The sequence below is a fragment of the Ochotona princeps genome, chromosome 5 (genome assembly GCF_030435755.1).
Source record: "Ochotona princeps isolate mOchPri1 chromosome 5, mOchPri1.hap1, whole genome shotgun sequence".
Taxonomy (NCBI): domain Eukaryota; kingdom Metazoa; phylum Chordata; class Mammalia; order Lagomorpha; family Ochotonidae; genus Ochotona; species Ochotona princeps.
In genome coordinates, this window is record NC_080836.1 from 31,894,333 (window position 1) to 31,920,921 (window position 26,589).

Genomic DNA, 26,589 nt, shown 5'->3' on the forward strand with positions numbered 1-26,589 from the left:
GCGGAATTGGAATGTGTGGTATCAGATCCTCAAAGGCAACTTAACAGTGTTGTTAGGAACTAGGAATTCTTATTCTGTCAGTCACTTAATAGCTATTTACTCAGTGAACACCTACTTAACAGAAATTTCCTTGCTAGGGTCTGCAGCTACACACATAAACACACGCATGTATACGCACACAAACAATATTTCCTTTTTATACCTATACACCTTCCACCTAGATTCGCCAATTAACATTTTGTAACTTGCTATGAAAATTCACCCCTAAATAATTTAGTGCACGTGAACGTATGCTTACGTAACCATAATCATCACATTCAGGAAATTCGATACTGATAGAACATTAATATGTAATACACAGAATGTATTTTAATTTCTTCACCTATCCTAAAGTGTCTCTTTTGTTTGTTTTTAAATTCAGGATGCAGTCAGAGGTTGTGCACTCCATTTAGTTCTTACCTTTTTATGTCAATTTCCCCCTGATTAGGCTTTCATGACACCCAGATTGCTTTTTGAAGAGTCTGGGCTAGCTTTGTAGGATGTTCCCAAATGTTAATTTGCCCATCTTTATGCTCAGTTTAAACACATGTTCTTAGAAATACTGCACAGGTTGTTCCACATAGATAACATTAAGTTTGTTTGGATAAGGTTGTGTCCATGTGAGCTTTCCAGTGTTAACTTACCTTTTATCCGTTGAAATTATACTTTGAAAGCTAGAGATTGAACTTGCTCCAAAATGCTACTATGAGCTTGGTTGAATAATGGAATACAGTATGTCTAAGCCACAAAGCATTTGTTCAGGAAGCACAGTGACCCTGTCCTGCAAACCACTGTAACTAGGGATGGGGAGTGTTCTGCTCTCCTGCAGAATACAGATTTGGACCAGCTATAGCAACAACAGGATTCAGACATCTGAGGAAAATTCCTCACCAGAGTGTATGTAACATAATTAAGGATGATGTGGAAACTAATCTGACTTCAATGGAGGAGTAAACCTGTGGAGATAACATTAGGGTCAGATTGTTGAGCGCTGTGGGTGGAAAGAACCACTCCCACCTCATACAGGTAATAGAAGTGGTTAAAGATTCACACTTAGAAGTCCTGGGAGAAGACCAGCGAGAGACAATTTTGGAGTTACTAACATAGAGCTCAGTTCCAATTAACTCTCTTAACCTTTAAACTTCAACAGGAATAATCTGAAAAAGGTATGTAAGAAAAAAATCTTCTAGGAAACTTTTTCCTTCCAGTGACTGTTTTTAAAATTAAAATATATTGCAAAAATTTAAAGATGTACTTCATCTCTGTAAATTATTTTGAATCACCATTATTCTACCACCTTGCTAAACCAAGATTTCATTTTTGCAATTTACCTTTGTTCTGTCTCTACGTAATCTAATCTGCTGCTCTTCTTATATCACACAATCTCAAATCTGTCTACAAATCTGCCTTGTTGCTTCTTTTCTCCTTTTCTTTATTTATGTATTTAAAAACTAGCATTACAGAGAGAGAGGTCTGCTGACTCACTTCCCAGTTTGCCACAAGAGTTGAGGCTAGACCAGGCCAAATCCAAGAGCCTGGAACTCCATCCAGGTGAGGTCAGTCCCCACATGGAGACTGAGGCCCAGGCACTTTGTTCATCTTTTGTTGTTTTCTTGGGTATGTTAGTAGGAACTTGGATCAGAAGTAGAGCAGCCAGAACTTGAACCAGTGCCCATTTGAGATGCCAGCATTGCAGATGGCTCTTAATCCACTGATCCACAGCACCGACCTCCCCTTGTTGCCTGTCTGAAGTCTAGAAGAATCTTAATCAAGGTCCTTTGCCATGTGTATTCATTCAAGTTCAATTGCTAAAATGTAATATATACCTAGTACAGATAATAATGTATAATTACTTTATTGAACTAATTACTCCTTTTTTAAAAGATTTACCTTAGTTTTATTGGAAAGGCGGAGTTACAGAGAGAAGGGGAGACAGAAAGATCCACTCATTGGTTCATGTCCCAAGTGGCAGTAATGGCCAGAGCTGAGCTGATCCAAAGCCAGGAGCCTCTTTCAGGTCTTCCACATGAGTGCAAAGTCCCAAGGCTTTGGGCCACCCTTGACTGCCCCTTCCAGGCCACAAGCATGGAGCTTGAAGGGAAGTGGATCAACTAGGACACAAACCGGCACCCATATGGGATCCCGGCACATGCAAGTCAAAGATTTAGCTGCTGAGCCTTTGTGCTGGGTCTTAAAACTTCTTTTGCCAGCTGCAGACATAATATTCAATTCCATCTCCTAATTCTAAACTATGTTATTATGAAGTTGAGCTTTAAATAATTTGAATTTAGAAGCCCACATAGCAGTTTTTATTCCTCTTCATTTAAAGCACACATTTTTTCTTTCTGTGTATGCTTTTGGAGCATCTACTTAAATTTACACAAAAGCAGACGTTTCTACTACTTATACTTCCATCTCCTACACTTTAGCTCGTAATGTAACATACCATCAGCCTCACTTTGGTTTGTTTATTCAGTACTCTTATTTTAAAGGTGCAAGCTGGTTTTCTTCTGGCATGGAAGAAGTCCTTTATCTAAATTCTGTTAGATGAACATGGAAATGCTAATGTCTTTTTTAAATCACTGAATTATTTTTATTAGTGAAGAGAACACAGTCCTATGATGAGTCTAGTGATGCCACATAGTTAATGTGTGTAACAGTGTCTCACTCTGTGCAAAGCACAATGTCCTACATGTTTTTCATGCATTTTTCTTTAAGTACAGACCTCTAAAATCTCTTTTCAGCAAAATATAAGCTTAAGTTGAGTGTAGGTGCTATATTCTCCTGTGTCATTAATTCTAAACTTTTTGTTTAGTATATCCAGAAGAAGTCACCTTGACAAAGAACCTCAGCCATGCTGAGATCAGAGAGACTGTGTTTCCCAATTAAACACAATATTCAGTTTATTTTCTTATTCCTTGAATACACCCAACTAGACTCCAGTGTACCCCAAGTTGAGAATGCCTTAGAAATTATTATTTGACTTGTATACCATCCAGAAGGTAGAAGTCTATCTTAAATGAGCCATTATGCATGTAAGGAAGTGGACTTCTGCTTACACATGATTCTAGTTATATGCTTGCTGATGTGTTATAACTCTCAAAAAAAGTTACACAAAGTATATAGTCTGAGTGGTGCAAATATATAGTATGAGTGGTACTGCTGCCTGGGCCAGCTCCTGGCATGGGCTCATCAGCCTCTTCGCATGGAGCCCACCTAGAACTCAGCATCTGTTTCCTCACAGCTCTTTAAATAGCCAACACCAATAGACCATACTTTGCATATGAAATGAATTTTATTTGCCGTCTCTGTTAACGAAGGCGCAACTTTATAAAAACAGTTAAATATCCTTGGGGGTTAAAAGAACTTAAACCCAGAGTTCTGACATGATAGAGTGAAAATTCTGTATGATGAGCCAGCTTGCTTTTGTTGCCTATATTCTGTCTGATCTCCAAAAGAACTGACAGGATTCCTGTAAAACCAGAGAGGGAAAGACGCACTCATGTAAAAAGAGAATACTCAATTAGAATTCAGTACTGCAGGTTTTACCACTCCAGCTGAATTTTACATGAAAATTTCATCCTAATAGAAGAATTGCTGTCTTTTACCTAAGTTGCTTGACTAAGGGTGTTTTTACAATAATGACTAATTAAGAGAAAATAAATTACAGTGTTATAGACATGGTGTGAAGCTAAGCATGATTGCAGCATCACTGCATTTGTTCTTACTACCACTCTGATTGTAAGTTTTGGATTCCCATTAATTCAGAAAAAATTAAGTGTTACTGTCACAATGAGAGTAAGCTGAAGTGAAAATGTTGGGATGATTACTTGTAGCTGCCTACAAGGGCTTCAGTGAGGTAACAGATATTTATAAGGTAACAAACTATAGTAATAGTAATTGATACAAAGCATCCAAAAAACATGTCACACAGACTACAATTTCCTGTTGAAACTCTCCTTAGAATTTCCAAATCCAACAAAATAGTAACATCTCCATTTTCTCCTGAACTGTCAATCTTGATATGTTCATATTGTAAGAGTTATTAAATGGTTAATTCACTATGTCTTGATTTTAATGCCTATGCTTTCTCAACAGATAAACAAGAATAATGTGCATTTATTGAGAACCATGAGCCAACTAAAGGAGACCAATGTTCATTTAGATAGAATGCAGAACTTTGTTTAATAGGATGGAGTCACAGCTTTTATTTGGGAATTTCTATTTCCAGAAGCTGTTCTCCATTCTTTTCCTTCTTGCTTCTTCTCCTTCCTTCCCTGACACAAAAGAAGACTAAGTAACAGATTTTTTTTTTCTCCTCTTTCACATTAGATGCAACTCCAGTAGTACCTTCACGGGCAGCAACTCCAAGATCAGTAAGAAATAAGTCTCATGAAGGAATTACAAATTCTGTAATGCCGGAATGTAAGAATCCTTTCAAGTTAATGATTGGATCATCGAATGCCATGGGAAGGTTATATGTACAAGAACTGCCTGGAAGCCAGCAACAAGAACTCCACCCTGTCTACCCCCGGCAGAGATTGGGCAGCAATGAACACGGACAGAAATCTCCATTCCGTGGCAGCCATGGAGGCCTGCCCAGCCCTGCATCATCAGGTTCCCAGATATATGGAGATGGCTCAATCTCTCCAAGGACTGACCCGCTTGGAAGCCCTGATGTTTTTACAAGAAATAATCCTGGTTTTCATGGAGCTCCCAATTCTAGTCCTATTCATCTGAGTAGGACTCCTCTTTCTCCACCTTCAGTAATGCTACACGGTTCTCCTATACAGTCATCCTGTGCAATGGCTGGAAGGACTAATATACCTCTTTCCCCAACCTTGACTGCAAAGAGTCCAGTAATGAAAAAACCAATGTGTAATTTTTCGACTAATATGGAAATACCACGAGCAATGTTCCACCACAAACTACCCCAAGGCCCACCCCCCCCACCTCCACCTTCTTGTGCTCTTCAGAAAAAGCCATTAACATCTGAGAAAGATCCACTTGGCATTCTTGACCCGATTCCTAGTAAACCAGTGAATCAGAACCCTGTTATCATTAATCCAACAAGTTTCCATTCAAATGTCCACTCTCAGGTACCTGTGATGAATGTAAGCATGCCTCCTGCTGTTGTTCCTTTGCCAAGTAATCTCCCTTTGCCAACTGTAAAACCTGGCCACATGAATCATGGGAGTCATGTACAAAGAGTTCAGCATTCAGCTTCAACCTCCCTGTCCCCTTCTCCAGTGACATCCCCAGTGCACATGATGGGGACTGGAATTGGAAGGATTGAGGCATCGCCCCAAAGATCACGCTCATCTTCCACATCATCAGATCATGGAAATTTCATGATGCCACCTGTAGGACCCCAGGCCACTTGTAGTGGTAATAAGGTTCCACCCAGGTCACCAAGGTCAACAATAGGGTCCCCAAGGCCATCAATGCCATCAAGCCCTTCAACCAAGTCCGATGGACATCATCAGTACAAGGATATCCCTAATCCATTAATTGCTGGAATGAGTAATGTACTAAATACCCCAAGCAGTGCAGCTTTTCCTACTGCATCTGCTGGAAGTGGTTCTGTAAAGAGTCAGCCTGGTTTGCTGGGAATGCCTTTAAATCAGATCTTGAACCAGCACAATGCTGCCTCCTTTCCAGCAAGTAGTTTACTCTCAGCAGCAGCCAAAGCACAGCTAGCAAATCAAAACAAACTTGCTGGTAACAACAGTAGCAGCAGTAGCAATTCTGGAGCTGTTGCCGGCAGTGGCAACACTGAAGGACATAGCACTTTAAACACCATGTTCCCTCCTACTGCCAACATGCTTCTCCCAACAGGTGAAGGGCAAAGTGGTCGAGCAGCACTAAGAGATAAGCTGATGTCTCAGCAAAAAGACTCGTTACGGAAAAGAAAACAGCCACCTACCACAGTGTTGAGTTTGCTCAGACAGCCTCAAGTGGATAGTTCTGCAGTTCCTAAACCTGCACCCGACTTGCTAAGGAAGCAGGGTCAGGGTTCATTTCCCATCAGTTCAATGTCTCAGTTACTACAGTCTATGAGTTGTCAAAGCTCTCACTTGAGTAGCAATAGTACCCCGGGTTGTGGGGGTTCAAATACTGCTTTGCCTTGCTCTACTAACCAGCTGCATTTTCCAGATCCCAATATGAACTCCAATGTTCTTCAGAATTCACTGACACAGAACATACCTTTAAGAGGGGAAGCCGTGCACTGCCACAATGCAAACACTAACTTTGTTCACAGTAACAGTCCTGTCCCTAACCACCATCTTGCAGGTTTAATAAATCAGATTCAGGCTAGCGGGAACTGTGGGATGCTCAGTCAGTCGGGCATGGCATTAGGAAATTCATTACATCCCAATCCACCTCAGTCAAGAATTTCAACGTCCTCCACTCCAGTGATACCAAACAGCATTGTTAGCAGCTATAATCAAACAAGTTCTGAAGCAGGTATGGTTTTATTAGAAAAAAGTACCCAAAGGTACTAGGCTTTTCTACTTTTTTTAAAATTTGTACCAAAATATTTATTATGATGAGAAATGGTCCTTTCCCCTTTGTGAAATTCTCTTCATTTCTTTAGTATTTATAATTTTATTTACAGAATGCTAGGGATTCGTCTGTTAGAATAACAGCTAAGGAGATTCATTGTTTCCATTATTTGTCATCAATCTGTGTCATTTTGAATATTGTTCGACTTTCAGTTGGTTGTGTAACCATTGGACTCTAGATTACAAAGGAAACCATGGAAGGCAGGGTCTCCTGGCTCATGAGACATGCCTGGGTCTATGCCAGTAATGAAGCCGTTTCCCCTAGCTTTTGTTTGTATTCAGGTAAATGAAGCTCATCTTGGAAAACCCAAAAAAAAAGCAAAACTAAAATGAATATTTTTTCTTGCTGCTGAACAGAAATAGGTAAATGGATAGGAAAAGGTAACTAGAAGTTGTATGAAATAGTAAACTGTCTTTCTAATGTGTTCTTTCATCCTAGTTTGCTATCCTTTATTATTATTTGTTTGAGAAAAATTTTTAAGTGGTTATTGGCTACTCCCTTTTTTAAAAAAAGGTAATAATTTAAGTTTTCTAATAAAAAAGGATTGTCAACCTGATTTCTAGAATTTTTGATCTTGAAATTGTTTTACAATTTTCTTCTAGAACAAAATCATTTTTATCCTTTATGTTAAGGTTTTGAATCCAAATTTATTGTAATTCTTCAGTCCTAGTTACTAATGATAAAACAAGTCTGTTTTGAAGCTAGACACTTTGGAAAAAGAACTATGTTTTTTGCAAGAGACTCCTCAAAAATTGTTGTTAAAAACTGCAGAAACACTAAAGAGGTGAATTCACTGAGGTGTAAGAAAATTTGACCTTGAAAACACTAGGGGAAAATGCTTAAAACTCAACACTAATGATTTCAGATTTGTGGGAAATGTCAGGAAGGAAATAAAAGATGATTGTGGAAATGTTATTATTTATCTATGAAAACGGTAGGCTTTAAAACCCGGATTGCTACTGGAAATGAGAAAACTGCTGAGGCTTCCACAAATAAGCCATTGTGTAGATATGTATAGATTGTATTATGCGTTTGTGCCAAAAAAGCATTATAATCTACATGTCTATTGCTGATGGTAAAATCAAGTGTGTTCCTTCCTGGTGTGGCCAACTTATACCATACTTCACCACTTGTGTTACATGTTATGTTCTGACGTTAGTATTTCATGAACTGTTTAGCGAACTCTTGCTAAAAAGAATATAAGGTTTTAAGACATTTGAAATACGTAGTGCCTTCTTAACAATTTAATTTAAGGGATCTCACAAGACTATTTTTTATGTGTTTAACAGGATATTTATCAGAGGGGCTTCCAGCTTTTCACTGACTCACATTCCTTTTTTTAATAATTAGACACAAATAAAAATTTCATCTTGTGCATTTCACAAAGTTACATAAAGTCTGCAACTATTTAAAAATACACCATATTTATTGAGCATATTGTCAGTCCTCTTGATGTGATATTATTACTGTCATTGCATTATATAATTATGTTACCCCTTACCTCAGTTTATTTCATTGCAGGTGTAAGTTCATAGGAGCAAAGTGGATGCATTTTAGTAATGATACATTTCAATTCATCTATAATGGGACAGACCAGCGTTTATTTATGTTCTTCCAACTTTCAAGTTTAGACTTATTTTATATAGTCCTGATCATTTATTTTTTTTGTTAAATGTATCTCTGTGAGGTGTATAATTGGGTTGCTGGTGCTGGAGGTGTCAAAGCCCACAGGTTAAAAATGTATTAATATGTAAAATGTATTAGCATATAAATAGCTAAATGGGGGCAAGAATAAATGTCTGGTGATGATAGGGATATGACCAATTATGTATGAGCTAACAGGAAGTATATGCTTAATATAAATATAGGTCAGCAAGAATTTTTAAAATAGTAAACTTAATCTAATTAATGTGCATAGGTTCTGAACTGCAGCTGGTTTAAAAAATGGATTGAGTTACTAATTAATGTTACTCTTTTTCATGAAAGTAAATATTGAAGAGGTCTCTAATGCCTCTCTTTTTTACGTAGTGAACTGTATCAATTGGTGTACTCATTCCCTAGTCTAAATATCTGTTTACGCTGACATTTATTCATCCTTTAGCTGATCATGAGTACGGGAGGCTGGGCATTCAGATGAGACAGCAGGTGATAGTCACCACTATCCATGAAAAAGGAAGGATTTCTAGCATGCCAGAAAGTCGTTAAAAGAAAAACACATTTTTTTTCTTAAAGTTTTGCTTTTTATTATTGCTGACTACTTACTATGTGCCAAAGGGTTTGCCTACATTATTTCCAATTTGTGCAATTTTTTTGGCCTAAGTATTCTTGTCTCCATTAGACAGATGAGGAAGCTGAACCTTGGAGAACCTGAATAGCTGTTCGAATCATCCATAATTGAATTAGAATCTGAACTCAGGTTCACTGGTTTCTGAAATCCGTTTTTCTTCCCAGTTGCGTTAAGCTCTTCATCTGAAACACTGCTAATTGGAAACCCTGAAAAGTATTGTTTTGCCTTTAGAAATCTTTTCAATTGTTAGATGGATAGAGAATTAAGGCACATTCATGCATGTTGGAAGTCACATTTGTAAACTTCTGATGTACTTTTGGACAAAGTGAGCTTTTTCGTTTTCCCTATTTAGGTTCTGGATTTGTAGCATGCTGTGATTAGTATGTTTGCTTCAGTGCAAATGAAATGTCCAAAATATCCAGAGAACTGCCCATTATTTGTATTCTTCATGGTGACACGTCAGAACACTTTTGACGGATGACTGTGCAGAGATACTAATCATGCCAAGGGTGAAAGAGAACCATGGGTAACATGGTCTGTTAACTCCGGGTGTAACTCAGGTGGCCTGCCTCTCAATCCTATTTCTTTTACTACTCCTAAACAACAATTCAAAAAATATTGTAGCAGGACAAGAAATAATCTGCTTTGAAAATCCTTAATTAGATCATTTATTTTCAAAACTTCTTTTAGAGTTTTTTCTCTCTTCATCCAAATATTGATTTGAGGGCATATCTGAATCAGATAACAAATTAGAAAAATATTTCTGGAACTTAAGAATATAATGTAAAAATTGCCTTTCTACTAAAGCTTCTAAATATTTTGTCTTGCAAACTTTATAGGTTTCTGTTAACTCTTTGAAAATCAAGTTACAAGTATACTTTTAATACTTAGTGTTACAGATTTGAAATCTGACCGGTAGGATATTTGTTGATATTAACATCAAAGTGTAAACCAAAGCTCTGGTGGATCTGGCAACCAAACCCCAAAATTCCAGGTTCTGGGTCCAATCACTCAAATACAGATATGTTCTAGAATTCCACCAAGTACTTTCAGTTCTCAGAGTGATAACTTCCTACCTGTAAGTGACTCCAGCACATGCCTTATGGTTTTCTGGTTCAGAGAGGAATCCAACATCAAATACCCTTGACTGGCAGATTTCAAAAGGCCCATATCTTCTGGGGCCTCTGTGACTGCAGGTGCTTACCATATAACAAAAAGGCCTGTGCCAGCATCACTGTCCAATGTTGAGTACTCAGCCCCATAGGTATCTTTCCAACCCTTCCCTCCCATGGACTTGTAGTTTTTCACAATTTTCAAAGAATAAAATATGTAGATCATTTTGCTAACATACTGAATGAAAACCCTACCTCCTTTTAATATGGTAGTCATTGTTAGCAATATAATTTTGCTCAAAATGCTTTTTATGCTTTTTTTCTATTAAAAAATTTAATCAGCTCTTCTAAACAAATGAAAATATCATGTGAGGGGGCAAAGTATGGGTAAGTGCTAAGAGAAAATACTTTAAACATTTATTTGCCTTAACTCTTAAAGATATACCTTGACTAACAAGAATATAAATCAACCTACAAAAAATATATGTTCATCAGTATTTATATATATATATATAAAATATTTTTTTATTCTACAAGAGAAAGTTTTGTCCTTCAGCACAAAATGCTTTTGACTGAAACTCAGGACAGCCATTGAAATGGTAGGTATAAGACAATGAAATGGTGAGTTCATGAAAGAACACTTTGGGTAAGACTACAATGTACTGAGTTGAGGGAATTTTTTGTTTTATGTGTGTTCATTTATCCTCAGAATTTGCCAGTTAAGAAAATAAATGGGGAATGTCACCATCTTATTTCAAACTGATACTTCATGTGTGAGAAAATAACAAGGTGAAAATGCTCAAGGGTGGATCATACTATGTACGTTCTCAACATACAGAGCATTTGTATACAAGTGATCTTCTCGTTTTAATAGACTAAACTAAACTGGGAGGGAAAAAGCAGAAGCTGGTTGAAGGTTATGACTGAGTAATGGTTGCCTTTTAGAAATATTTCCACCCAAAGTTTGCCTAATTTTAGACCGTATCTGAAACGTAAGACATACAGACTAAAAGCTGCCCTCTGTTCTTGTTTTCTAACCAAACAACAAAAGTATATTGAATTCTGGACTGTCTGATAAAAATATGTGCCTATCTGAAATTTTCGCAAAATGAGCCATTTCTTCTTTGCTGTAAGATATTTTGACTACAGACAATGTCTTGCTGTTTAAGAAGGTCTCCTAATATCAGGGTTACACCACTTACTGTGTTTACATATTCTAGGGTTAATGTTTCTTTGTGTACAAAAAGAGTTAAGATTGTTTGACTTCAGAAATTGAGTCTGTGTAATCAAAGATGATAACAGAACTCAGAGTGCTGTGGTGTGTTTGCTGATTCAATGATCTATTTTGTACCTTTCAAGAAATAAATTGTCCCAGTGTGAAAATTGGGAGAAATTTATTCCATTGCAATACATTAAGCTTATTTATAAGAGAAATTCTTTGGTTTTCTAGGAGATGCCTAGGCTGCTATTCACTAAACAACAACAACAACAACAAAAAACATTTTAAGCAGTTTTAAAATCTACGCCATACAAATCCAAAGTAGCAATTCACCTCTTTACAGATTAAAAAAGTGTAATAGACAACGGAGATCTGAAAGAGTGGCTGGGTTACTGCTGGGGATGCAACTAGTTCAGGGGAGAGATACAGAGGACCTGTTGAAGACCTGTGGGCACAGAGGTCAGGGCATTCCTCATGGGAACCGGAGCTGAGCCGTTGTACTGCACAGCTGCAAGGGGACCCCCAGCACCCTGCATCTGCAGTCTCATCAAATTACTGCTTGGTGCCAAGCTTCATAGACCACCCCCAAACTGAGCAACTCTGAGATCTGAGTCTAACAGAGTGTTTTTCAAAGTTTTTGTTTTGTTTTGCTTCCCACAAAAATAAACTAGCTTGCGTTATAATTCACTAGGTACACATTTTTAATGTATAACAATAAACTAATGAAAAAAATCCTTTTTACATGTGATGTACTCTGGTATTTTCAATTCTAACATTCCTTTTAAAAAAAATGATAGTAGTGACCCACTGAAATAATTTTTAATCTCCCACTAACAGACATGACCCAGCACTCAAATAAGTAAGATAACTAAAAACAGATTTTCAGTAAAGTGATACCCAACATTTGCAGTGTTCTCTCTCCTGTTTTATTTCACTTGTGAAGATACTGCTCAGAGCTACTAAACTGATTTTGCAACCCACTTGTAGGTCTCATTACCATTTGAGATTTTTCAAGATGAAATCATTTGAGCCAGTACTTACTGAGCACCTAGCAGTACCAAATACTGTTTTAGTGCTGCAGGTCAAACTGGGTACAAGAGAAGGGAACAAATTTAAAGATATTAATATGGAAACTCAGCTAGTCCTAGGCATTAAAATGAGATAAACTGCTAACTGAAACATTGATGAGCCATTTTAACCATTGTGCATTCTGGCGCATATTCAAAAAACAGAAATCCTACCAAGCAACTCCTCAATATTTGTTTCCTCACAATAAATAACATGAAATTTAAACAGGAGGCATTTGCTTTTAAAAAGAAAAGTCTTCCATAACTTGAGTAAACTGAAAAATCTGGAGCAGTTTTATATCTCAGTAGTTTTCAGAATAATTTCGTATTAAGAAAGCAGAGGTGATAAGTAACCACCAAAAAAAAAAAAAAAAAGTCTTTTTCTGCCTCCATTATTATCACCCACCTGACACAACTGACCACCTGGACACAGTGAGAACCTCACAGACATCACACCCAAGATTGGAGCTGCATCTACCCACTGCTTGGCCTTTTCCAGGAAAGAGGGCGTTTCTTCTGATCCTGCCCTCGTACCCTTCACCTCCAACCTCCTGATTGCTGTAAGTCTGGGGTTCCTGCCTCCGTCCCTTGTAGAAAACAAGACCCATTGGTCCTAGGGCTTCCTTTCCCCTGCTAGTCAACTTGTTTTGGGAATGCATTCCCGGGTCCAAAGAACAAAGATAACAGATCAATCCATTTTTATAAATATGCATTACCGTGCCTGTTACAAATGCTGGAAAGATCATCTTGGGAGAGCCAAACTTGTCATAAACATTATCTTTCAGGTTATTACTGTTGCTAGAAGTTAGTCCTTCAGAGAGTACAAATTTTCACTATTTCAACAGAATCGAAACTTGAATTATGTTTATTAACCTTCCTAGGCCATGGAATTTTTTTCTCTCTCTCTAAAAACATTTGTTTATCATAAGGATTACCCTGAGCTCTGTATGCAATGCGAGTACACTTTACCAAAGCAAATAATCAAAGTCAAATAGGGAAGGAAAAGCTTCTACATGACACGCCTTTGGTTCTTGAATTTTATGGATAAAAAAATAAGTATTTGATCATATTCATATGTAAGAAGTTTCCAGGCATAAAGTAGCATTTATTCCACACTGGAAATTTATTCGAGTTGGTAAAACCCTTCATTAAGACCCTCCACTGGTTTGAAATTCACACCCTTTCTTACAGACAAGCGAAGTTATGTGTAATAATATTATTAATATGTAAGAGCTATGTAAGAGTTTAGTACATTATGATCAGTGACTTTTCTCCAATATTGGCAGCCCAGAAGAAGGGAAGTAAATCTGAAGCAGTACACATTACGTCTATTGCAGAGCAAGTTCTAAAACGAGGCAAGTGAAACCCCCCAAGAATTTTGTATTGGGAAAATATCCTTAAATAACACTTACTGGTGACATTTTTATATATATACACGCAGACCTAAAATACAGAAACATGCTTGCTTAAATAAATACCTTAAATTACAAATGTGCGCAGAGTTCTATTTATACACTGGAATCTAGCCAGCTGGGCTGCCTAGTTCTTCACTGGGCTGGATGAGCTCAGGCTGGGTGTGTATGCAGCTATGTGAGCTCCCACCAATTCAGTTTCTTTGGGTGACTTTCCAGTCTCCTGTCTTCCTTTTTAAAGAAAATGCATCAGTTCATGGTGCTGCTGACTGGTGTGAAATAATCAGTGTTTCCAATAAAAGGGCTTTTCCAACTTACTAACATGATCTCGGACCCGAGCTACCTTTTGATTTTTTAATAGCTAAATGTTTGGTGAACAGTTTGCTTTAAAAAAATCTTTTTATTGAAATAAAAATCTTGACTCAAAAAAAAAAAAACTGCTTTTCACAAAATATTTTCCTGCCCATGTTTCAACAAGCTGTAAAGGTTTTCTGCCTAACTATAAAATAGGCTCACCAGGGATTGCATAATCAAGATTAAGTAATTTGGAAACATAGATTCAAATTCGTACAAATCCAGGGTACCTTGAGGTAAATCTCTTCTTCAGCAACAAATTTAAATTGGAGTGGGGAGAGTTACCTGGAAGCCTTCTGAAGAAATGCAGCACCCTCCAGCTGTTTGCTGTCCAGTGGCCCTTATCTTGGTGATAGACCTGTCCAGTGCACTAATGAGGAAGTCTTCATTTTGTTTTGCATACACCCACACACACCAAGCATCAACTTACCTAATTTCTAAAATTTGCTGCAAGTTTTATGACCTCCACAGTTCATTCAACATACATTTTCTGAATGCCAACCATGTATTAGAGACAGTATTAGGTCTTGGAAATACATAGGAAAATGGGTGATTTAGAAAAATGATTTTGAATCTCTTCAATATGTGTTTAAGGCAACGAGCTGCATTCTGGCTAGAAGGAGCTGCAGGTATGGGCAAAAAAATATCTGCATTTATATTCCTCTATGTTGGAGAAAAAGGATCATTCATTATCCTGTGTCTACTTTTTTATTTCCTTGTCTTTTTTTAAAAAAAAAAGAAAACTGTCTCTACTTAAAAGCCGTATTTATTTCCCAGACCAAATATTGCCACTTGTGTAGTTTTCCTGGCACCTTCAGTTTATAATTGTCCCTTGTAAGCTATCTGTCACAGCTGTTTGCATATTGCATTGTACATATGCTAGCTAATGTGTGAAGAGCACTTGAAAATTTCTTGCTTCATAATAAATTGACAATAAGTATATAACAAAAATTTCCATGGTTATCGTTGTGTGTAACGTTTGAATTCTTGTGGGAAAGAACAGCACTTTTTGTTGTTGTTATTGTTACCGTGTCTGTCCTGTTATCTAGCAAGGAGAATACAACTTTGTAGAATTCATTTGCCAAAAACTAGGGAAAATAAGAAATACATCTCGACCCACATACTTGTAATACCTTTAAGAAGCTTGGGATGTTTACCACGTTGCTATTGCTAAATCAAAAATTCTCTCAGAGCAACTACACTCTCATCATTGCAATTCCTTAAGAATATTTAGATTAAAGTAATGTTATCCCAAAATGGTTGCTTCCTTGAATCATAAATATGGTTGCTTCTCTGTTGCAAATTAAAATTTATAAAACATACTAATAACCTCTAAGGAAAGCTTTCATTCTACAAAGTCTTGCCATATACATGCTAGTGTGTTTTGAAAATGTACTCGACCTGTGATTAGAGGAATGGTGGTCTCTGCATTGAAATGTGTCCTTATTATTCAGCAGAGGAAAAAACACCACTGGAACAAATTACTAGTAAATGCTTTTCATTGGCTCATTTTAAAAGATGATTTCCAAATGCAAATAAGACTTGGTACATATTGTACATATGTATGGAAATAGCAAGATTTGTGAAGCAATGGAATGATTATAGTGTTGATTATTTTGTAACATATCAGAATTAATCTTTAAAGAACTATCTACTTCAGCACTAGATATGTCTTACCTTGCTGTACATGGTAAAGATAGTAATCATTTATGTTAATATATTATAAATAGTTTGTTTTCAAAGAAAAGGTTTTTGTTTAAAAAGTCTCACTCTTTAAATGAAGTCTTTAAAACAGACCACAGAATGATTACAAATCCTTGCTATAGAGATATTATAAAGGTATGCAAGATGTTCTAATGTCTGCTTATTACTGTGTTGGCAGCACCACAAATCGTGAAAACTAATATCAGCAAAAATGATAATGATAACCTCTTTTATTCATGTAGATTTTGACATAGGGTTTTCTATTGAGTTGCACGAAATTAATGTGAAAAATGTTCACTTTGATATTGTATATAATGATAAAAAGTATACAATATCTAACTTTAGCGTATTAATTGAGTCAATATGGTCAATTCCTATGCTACACAGTTAAAATATTAATATTAATGTTACTAATATAAAATATTACAATTATATTTTAAAGGGAAAATATTAGTTGTTATTTTAAAAAATCCTATGTTATCCTGTTAGGTGAAGACAAGGAAAATATGAAATTATATTGGCATATTACCACTGTGTCCACACTTCTGCGCATTTTGTCAAGACTTTTGTGGTAACACAATCAAAAGTAAATATTATGCTGGCAAAGCACAACAGTAAAGTGTTTGAATCACTTGAGGTTTTCATTGATGTTGGTGTTCGTTGTATCATATACATGTTTAATATTTAAGTGCATATACTGCTAATAATGCATTTATCAAATGTACAATGTAAAGCAATGCATCTCCTTTTACCAAAAAGGAAGTTTTATAATATGATTCTTACCATCTCCATCCAACCCTGTGTGCATCTATGTCACTAGGAGTGATTTCAAAGAATGTACTGCCTAAGCTGTACCTCCAGATTTGAATTTTTGGTGATCTAGGTTAGGACCAGGTTTGCTTTGTTTGTTTATTTTTTTATTTCCCTATGTAATTATATTGTCCAGACTGAGAACACCTGAAATTTTATATTTTCAAATATTAAATTTCTGAAATGTTCATCTCTAAGACTTTCAAGCATAAGAATGCTATTTTGATGAAGACGTCTAATTGAAGGAATCATAAGTGCAAAGTGTATACTATCAGAATGGCAAAAATTCTAATCGTTAATTTTATCCACCACTATATTTAGTAAGAGTACTGGTAAGAAATTAACATGCGCGTTTATAACAATGTAAATTGACTATGTTTGGAGACTTTTTCTGGAGACTAATTTGACAGTGTATATTCAGAGTATTTAAAATTGCAACCCTTTTATCTCTGGAATTTCAAAATGTCTCTTTTAAGAATTTACTCTTGAAAAATAATTGAACAAACAGAAATGCAATGTTAATGAAAATGCTATCATAGTGCTGATAATAGCAGTAAGTGTTGCTTATAATACTGAATGATTGGAAATTGGAAACAATCAAAATGTGACTGTTGATTGATTAACTCGTGATCGATCCATACATACTACTAGTTATATAATTACATAGAAGTTAATGTGGGAAGATATTAATAGTATATAGATAAATGAAGAGTTACAAAATTACACTGTGGTTTTGAAATACATATAACATTGTATTTGTTTAAAATACATGTTATATATTCTGATATATATGGAACTTGTTTATATATGAAGTTATATATATCTTATATATGCTATTATACTTTTACTTATATGTACATGTACTTATATGTACCTTTAGATAAATAGGTGTCTCCATATGTATATACATACAAATGGGAAAATCCTAAAATGTCAAACACTAAAATATTCAGTGTTTTCTTCATAGGTGATTTTATGTTTTGTTGTGCTTTCATGCACATTCTAGTTTGTGTTTCTATAAGTTTTGGGAGTCACTAGAAGCAAATACTAGGTTGATAAGGCAAGATCTCAAACATCTTAAATGAAAAAAAATTTCATCTGCATTTTTAATGATGCTTTGTTACATTCACTTAACCAACGGAATCAACTTCAACATGCGTTCTCCTGTAGCCACTGCATCCAGCTATGGAAAACAAGCTCTTTGGTAGTTACCAACTGTGTCTTACTACACTCGACTTCTTCAATGTATTTCTTTTCAATGGAAGTTAAGGAGGATACATTTAAACCTAAATCCTAGCCCATTAGCAAACGTTAAGTCATCTCTGATTATAGTTAATCTAGTTAAAATATGAGGGTGCCATGTAACAAATTATATTTTATCTTAAAGCATTTTTATGAGTAACCTTGGTTAATATCATAATGAATAATGTGTTTTGGTGTTTTGTTTTCTGTGTTTGTTCTTTTTAGGCGGTTCAGGACCATCCTCCTCCATAGCCATAGCTGGCACCAACCACCCTGCCATCACAAAGACAACATCTGTTCTTCAGGATGGCGTCATAGTTACCACCGCAGCTGGAAACCCAATGCAGAGTCAGCTGCCCATTGGGAGTGATTTTCCTTTTGTTGGCCAGGAGCACGCACTTCATTTTCCATCCAACAGCACTTCAAACAACCATCTTCCACACCCCTTGAACCCCAGCCTCCTCAATTCTCTACCTATTTCTTTGCCAGTGAATCAACAGCATCTCCTAAACCAGAATCTATTAAATATCCTCCAGCCTTCAGCAGGAGAAGGCAAGTCTGAGATCAACCTCCACCCTTTAGGTTTTCTCAATCCAAGTGTAAACGCTGCTTTAGCTTTTCTCTCCGGTGACATGGATGGGCAGGTACTACAGCCTGTTCACTTTCAGCTCTTAGCAGCCCTGCTTCAGAACCAAGCCCAAGCAGCTGCCATGCTTCCCCTGCCACCTTTCAATCTGACCATCTCAGAGCTCTTGCAACAGCAAAATACCCCTTTACCCTCATTAACACAGATGTCAGTCCCGCCAGACCATTTGCCAAGCAATCAGTCAGACAACAGCCGAGCTGAGACCCTTTTAACCAGCCCCATGGGGAACCCTTTACCAAACTTTGCAGGCAGTGACACTACTTTTAACCCACTGTTCCTCCCAGCTGTCACTGGGGCCTCAGGATTAATGGCTCTGAATCCCCAGCTGTTGGGAGGTGTCCTGAACTCGGTATCGGCCAACACCGCTATTCATCCAGAGGTTTCCATAGCAACCTCCTCCCAGGCAACCACTACCACAACCACTACATCATCAGCAGTGGCAGCACTGACTGTCTCAACACTTGGTGGGACAGCAGTGGTGTCAATGGCAGAAACATTGCTGAATATATCTAATAATGCTGGGAACACACCTGGTCCAGCTAAACTCAACAGTAACTCTATGGTGCCACAGCTACTTAACCCTCTACTGGGGACAGGTCTGCTTGGTAAGTTAAATTTTTTCACAAATTTTTACAAAAGAAACGTTTTTCTAATTCTATTCTCTTTTTTAAAAAAAAACTCCATTTTGTCACACTATTTTTTAAAATGTTTTCGTTATGTCACAGATTGCTTAAGGATCTAAATATGACAACACCCACACACAACCTTAGTTTTACAAACATGAGAATGACTTTTCCCTTTTCTTCTATTCTAGCAATACTGTCATTTTAATCTGCTTTCTCTTACCTTCTAATTCTGATGCCACCTAAACCTAACCTACCCATCAGTGTCTGAAGCTGAGTCTTATTTTCCAAATAATGAAACAGAGGTACATCTTAGAAGCTAACTTTTATTTGAATTTTAGTTGATGTGGCATCACAGGGTTAGTATGAGCAGCTGCACAGTGGATGGAAACAGCTTAAGGAACTGTTCTCCAGGTGAAACCTAAAAAACAGAACTGAATGCTTGTCCAGCCAAACAAGAAGCAAAGCATAAAAACCCTCAAAATTAAAGCCTGCCCAAGTTCAACAAAATAGCCCCTCTAGCTGCTGCTGGATTTTTTGAGATAGTATTAACGTGTTATACTTTTGTGGCTTAAAGACTAAATTATTAAGTTATATTATCATAACAAAGCTGTAAAATGGTAACATGTGTTTGATGGATACAGATAGCAAGGATATAAAGTATAGGAATATTGTTCATAAAGTCTACGAACAGGCAAATGTATGTGATGTTGTCAAGGGTTTCTTCAGTATGCTAAAAAGAAAAAGAGAAAACCTTTTAATTCTTACATTTCCAGATTTTCTGCTTTAAAATACAGCAGAATTAATTCTATTTGGCATTAAGACCACTGCAGTGGAATAGCCCAAAAGGCATTGCAGGCTTATATATTTCATGTTACAGAACAATTTCTATGAGGTTGTCCTTAAAACAATTTCACAATAATTTTTAATATAAATTTAGTTATTATGATGGCTGTAGACTTTTTGCTTTTAATTATTATTACAACATAATTTGAGTTGCTAGGTTTCTTTATAATTTTAGTTTTAGGTGATCAACTTATTACTCCAGAACAAAATGCATATTTCTAAACAAATCTCTCAATTTATTTGGTAGTATTTATTGATGACTGTGGCTTGAGAACTAAACTTCATAAACAAAGCCTAACTTTCTAGTCAAATATTTATGATTTTTAGAATACTTTAGGAATAATTTCAGCCTCATATCTAGGTATTCTTATTCAGTTATGAGGAATCAAATATTGGTGCTTCATTTAAAAGGACTGGATAATGGATAGAACAAAGAATAAATAGTTTTCCATTATACAAAATTTAAAAACTAGTTAATAAAACTATTCTTTCCTTACCATTTAATAAGATGTTGAGAAAAGAAAAAGTATTACCCATGTAAGTCTAGCTTTTAGATTTTATTTCAGGAATTTTCAAGTGCAAAGACAGGCGTAAGACTTCTAAAAAATCATACTGACTTAAGTTTTATGTTTTCAAACTGTAGGTGATATGTCATCAATAAACAGTACTTTGAATAACCACCAACTGACTCACCTGCAGTCGCTGTTAAACAACAATCAGATGTTTCCTCCAAATCAGCAACAGCAGCAACAGCAGCAGCTTCTCCAGGGGTACCAGAGTCTCCAGGCATTCCAAGGACAGACCACAATGCCTTGCCCATCTAACAATAACCCCATGGCTTGTCTGTTTCAGAACTTTCAGGTACTCTCCTTTTCAGGGTCACTTCAGTAGAAAACAATGGCACTATTTGTTTAAATGCCTAAGTTGAGGTCAAGACACAAGCGGTGATATGTTCATTTACCTCTTCTTACTGTTACTTTTTTATCATGAATATTGTTAAAGATTTCGGGTTTGGGTGTGAGAGCTATTCCATTTTGTCTGATGCATCTGAGTAGTCCTTTTTGAGTTGTTAGGAAAAACTGATTATTTTGTCCTCTGAAACCCCTATGTAGTTTCTCATCATTGTTCTCAAAAGATCCATATACTTAGCACACACACCCTCCACTACCTTTCTAGCCCCGATTCTTGCCACTGTCCTCCTGATTCAAAACCCCATGGTTTTGTTGAGTTCTACAAAGTAAATAAGTTTCTGACAAATTAGGGAGCTAGATGAAAATGGCACTGAATAAAAGTAAGGAAACACAGAAGTTTAAAAAAAAATGCAGTCCTGATGTAGAGAAGGTTCTCTAAGCAAGACACAAAACCACAATACTGAAATGTCAAGTTAACAGAGTTGAATACCTAGAAGGATCAAGGATATTTCAAGCAAAGTTAAAGACAAGATACACAAAACATTGGCATAATACATACCAAATAAGTTACATCTACAACATAAAAAGACTTCCTTGCAAATCAGGAAAATAAAAGACAATTGAATAATTAAAAAAAGAACAATCTGCATGAACAAACAGTTCATAGAAGATCAAAATAAACTGTTAAGGAACATATGAAAACAATTATCAATTATACAAATCTTAATACTGATGTGTCCGCCATACTAAGGCTGTCTGCTACTATTCTGATACTATTGGTCGAATTGGATGCTGCCATAATTTTTAAAAGGTAATTGGATAGACTTTTAAACAAACCTGTCCTTTCACCCAACTCAACTTCTTTGTCTGTTTCTGATAAATCTTCAAATATAAACAAAAATGTCCATGGTGGGGGCAGGTAAGGAATAGGGTAGGAAGTATCTTTATGGTCTTAAAACTGTCTATATGAAATACGTGAGACTGGCACCATGGCTTAGTAGGTTAAGCCTTTTTCTGTGATGCCAGCATTCCATATATGCACTGATTCAAGTCTTGGTTTTGCCAGTTCTAATCCAGCTCACTGCAAATGTGCCTGGGAAGGCAGCAAAAGATGGCCCAAAGTCCTTGGGCCCCTGCACTCACATGGGAGACCGAGAAGAAGCCCCACACCCTGGCTTTGGCCATGTGAGGAGTGAACCAGTAAATGGAAGTACATGAAATTTGTTCCCTTTTGATAGGTAAAAAAAAAAAATAGAAAAAGAAAAAATAAAAGAGTACACAACTGAATTGCATTATAACGTGGTCTGTGGTGTGAAAAATTTGAACCACTTTTCATCAATAGGGACATAGTTAAATATGTTATGATATATCCATCCAGGAGTTGAAAAAATTAGCCAAGTGTACATAATCTCATATGAAAGATGTGTAAGATCACAAGACTCTAATACTTTAGCATTAGATAATAGTACTGTAGTAAAAAAAAAGCCTGTTGATTAGCAGGAAGGAGGGAGGGAAAGAGAGAAGAAGGAAAGAAGGAAGGAAACACTCTAGATATACATGCACACATTTCAGTGTTGGAAAGTTCCTGCAAAGATGTCCTCCAGCACTGAATACCTCTGAGATAAGAGGAGATTTTGGTGGATTATAAAAATGTGATTTTGGATAAGGAATCGTGCTAAAAATGATTTTTCTTTTTTGACAAAGCTAAAATATAAAAAACACTTTAGAAAGGATGAGGAAACATTCAACCAAGCACAAAAGAGACTGAAAGGGACCTGACGCGATAGCCTAGTGGCTAAATCCTTGCCTTTGCATGCTCAGGAACCCATATGGGCTCTGGTTCATATCCCGGCTGCTCCACTTCCCATCCAGCTCCCTGCTTGTAGCCTGGGAAAGCAGCAGAGGATGATCCAAAGCTTTGGGATCCTGCACCCATCTGGGAGACCTGGAGAAGATTTCTGGTTCCTGGCTTAAAATCAGCTCAGCTCTGGTTATTGTGGCCACTTGAGGGGTGAATCAGGGATGAAAGATCTTTCTCTCTGTATATCTACCCTTTCAATAAAAATAAATAAATGTTTATAAAGAGAGAGAGAGAAAGAGCAAAAAGGTAAAGCCTAAAGAGAATCAATTAGACTTAGACTTAACAATGAAGGCATCATGAGTGACTTGGCAGAATGCAGTTTTGGAGAAGTGGTGGAGCAGTAGGAACAGGAGCCAAATCGCAGTGGATGGAATGATGAATGAAGGCTATAGAAATTAAAAACAGTAGATTGTCTTTTTCTATAACTTTACTGTGGTTAACATAACAAAAATAAGGTGGTGCTATTAAGAAATTATCAGCTTAAATGTGAATTTTCTCATCTGTGAAAGCCACACACATAATCATTATGTTGATGGAAAGAACCAAACAATATGGACATGGTTGAATATAAAGAAGTGATAACAGGTGAAGCAAGAGCCCTAAGGATGAATTGAGATCCAGAAGATAAATGTAGGCTTTATCCTCAGAGAACATGGGGACCCTTACATTGGGAATCAGGACTGGATTTGGAACAAGTCCATTTGCAGAAAAGTGTGCCGTCAGAACATAGAAATTATGAGAATTCTTTTCTGACAAGCTCCATTTTCTCTGTTAAGTAAGGTCATCCACTAATAGTAGAGCCAGAAATGGCATGGTAGCCGGCTTCAAGAAATGGATGAAGATTTGAATAGCCATGGAGGATGAGAGTGATCTCTAACTAGAGAACCCCAGAATCAATGAGCAGCAACAGAAGCCCCCAGTTGAGGTTAGAAACAAAAGATTCCTTCTATGCTTGGCATATACTTGCAAAGAGGGAATTTCAACTGAACTTGAACTATGGTTATGCAACAAGGTGGAGGAACCCACCATGGGGGGAGGGTGGGGGAGAATCCCAGATTCTATGTAATTACAACACAATGTAATTAATGAATAAATTTAATTAAAAAAAAAAAAAGAAACAAAAGATTCCTATAGACAGACACTCAGAACCGTCACTGTAGATATAAATACAACAGGCAGTTAATTCAATCCAAGGCAGGCATTTCGTCAGATACATGTAAGCAAAGGAGACAAAAAAAGCACAGGAGTGGTCGATATGCTGATGGACCTTAGGTTCTTCATTAATAATGAAGGTTGTAAGGACAGGAAGAAACTAATCATTGAGGAAAATTCAAAATATCCAGGGTCTGGAGCAATCATTCTTAGGTGGGTTTTAACAAAGTCATTATAAGCTCAAAGATGTTTTTGGAATGTACTCAACCTTTCTATACTAAGATCTTAACATACTCCACTTGTGGGCATTCGTTGCCTGCCTTCACCTCTTCCCAGTTGGGAATCACTTCCTATGTAGCCACTGTCATTGTTGGACTGCCCCTTGGCCAGGCACCTGATGAATTTGAAGAGTAGGTGTTACTGTCCCATCTAAATACTTCAAAGAAAGCATAGCATCATGTGGAAATATTTCATTGTGGAAAAATGAGTATACATTTTTTATTATATTCACTTGGTTAAATAGAGCATCAATGAATTAGGAATACTCTTCCAAATCAAGTTCCTTGTGTTAAGTTGTCTGTGACTTGACTGTCTTTAAATCTCAAATTACAAAGTCCTATAGTGACACTAAATACCTGAAATCATTCCCTGAAAATATTGTGTCCAGCCCCTATCAAATTTCACTTTTCTACAGAAATGGGGACAAAATAAGTTTGATGAGTGACTATGTCCAAAGAAACAGTAGGAACAGGCAATCAAGATGGAAGCTCTTCTAGGCTGACTGACTTTTTATTTCATTTTTTGAAATTTGTTCTTTATATTTCCTGCCTATATTTATCTTTCAATAAATCTCAAAACTATCTTTTTCATTAAGGCCCTTCTACTTTTTTCTCTTCCTCTCACTGCCCACTATTTCTTTAAGGTGAGAATGCAGGAAGACGCGGCTCTCCTAAACAAAAGAATTAGCACTCAGCCGGGGCTCACAGCACTTCCGGAGAATCCAAACACTACACTTCCACCTTTCCAAGAGACACCTTGTGAGTTGCAGCCCAGGATGGACCCATCCCTTGGTCATCAGGTGAAGGATGGCCTAGTTGTGGGTGGCCAAGGTGATGCTTCTGTAGATGCAATTTACAAAGCCGTTGTAGATGCAGCCAGCAAAGGCATGCAGGTCGTCATCACCACTGCGGTCAACAGTACCACTCAGATCAGCCCCATCCCCGCCCTGAGTGCCATGAGTGCCTTCACTGCCTCGATTGGTGACCCACTGAATCTCTCTAGTGCCGTCAGTGCTGTCATTCACGGACGGAACATGGGAGGCCTCGATCCCGACGGTAGGCTGAGGAACGCAAGAGGGGCTCGGCTGCCCAAGAATCTCGACCATGGGAAAAACACAAATGAAGGAGATGGATTTGAGTATTTCAAGTCCGCAAGCTGCCACACATCCAAAAAACAGTGGGATGGGGAGCAGAGCCCCAGAGGAGAGCGGAACAGGTGGAAATGTGAGGAATTTTTAGATCATCCAGGCCATATCCATAGTAGTCCTTGTCACGAAAGGTCCAACAATGTCTCCACACTGCCATTTCTGCCTGGTGAACAACACCCAATACTGTTACCACCAAGAAACTGTCAAGGGGATAAACTTCTGGAGGAAAATTTCAGGTATAATAACTACAAAAGGACTATGATGAGTTTTAAGGAGAGACTGGAGAACACTGTGGAAAGATGTGCACACATTAACGGGAACAGAGCACGACCGAGTCGAGGATTCGGGGATCTGCTCAGCACTGCAAAACAAGACCTGATCCTGGAGGAGCAGTCTCCGAGTTCTTCAAATAGTTTGGAAAGTTCTCTGGTCAAAGACTACATCCATTACAATGGAGACTTCAATGCCAAAAGCATTAATGGGTGTGTGCCTAGCCCTTCAGACGCTAAAAGCATTAGTAGTGAAGATGACCTAAGGAATCCAGACTCCCCCTCTTCCAATGAGTTGATACATTACAGACCAAGGACGTTCAATGTTGGTGACTTGGTCTGGGGCCAAATTAAGGGACTGACTTCCTGGCCTGGAAAATTAGTAAGAGAAGACGACGTTCACAATTCATGTCAACAAAGCCCCGAGGAAGGGAAGGTATACCATTCTTTATCCATTGTCAAATAACTAACCCTTGTTCAGATATTGGTTCTTGTGCATTGCTTATCATCATCACGTTGGAGTCTTTGGATTTGAAATTAACATTCTTCATGACTCACTGAGCATAAAATGAAGGGGAGTGTTGATTATGGTCACCAAAATGTCTTATGGAACAGGGGTGAGTTGTGAAAGTTCAGACCCCAGTGGGGGGGCTCCAGAACTACAGTTGGGTTTCCAGAATTTTGTCAAAGCTGCTTTCCTCTCCTGCATTTATGAATTCTTCCTGCCAGGCCCGAAGGAGGAAAGCAGTGTTGATGAATGGGTGATGGGAGGTGGAATGTGATAGCTGTTGGTGGTCTAGGAGTGTGGCAGAGGGAGGGATATTCCCAGGCAACAAAAAGTAACAAGGGACAGCGTCTCCTCCACGTGCTTAAATGTGACACTGAGGGCTGACCATGGGGCTGAGATGTAGGTGGGGTTGCAGCTGTTTCTGGAATCGACAGGTAAGGTCTAAGTTCAGAATGGTGTCTCATTTCAGGAAAAGTTCTGGGCCCTTATAACATATGGAAATGTTTAACCCCGTGGTCTGGTTCTACTTAACTC

The 26,589-nt window shown here is 37.4% G+C and overlaps 1 protein-coding gene across 3 annotated transcripts in view; it reads left to right on the forward strand.

Annotated features, from left to right (window-relative positions):
* Nucleotides 1-26,589, forward strand: part of MBD5 (methyl-CpG binding domain protein 5) — a 167,712-nt gene that overhangs the window by 115,781 nt on the left and 25,342 nt on the right. For all 3 annotated transcript variants that reach the window (XM_058664465.1, XM_058664466.1, XM_058664464.1), the window contains 4 exons: nt 4,372-6,507; nt 18,039-19,064; nt 20,572-20,789; nt 24,775-25,983. In XM_058664465.1, the coding sequence (XP_058520448.1) occupies nt 4,372-6,507; nt 18,039-19,064; nt 20,572-20,789; nt 24,775-25,983 (4,589 nt within the window). The remainder of the gene's footprint in view (nt 1-4,371; nt 6,508-18,038; nt 19,065-20,571; nt 20,790-24,774; nt 25,984-26,589) is intronic.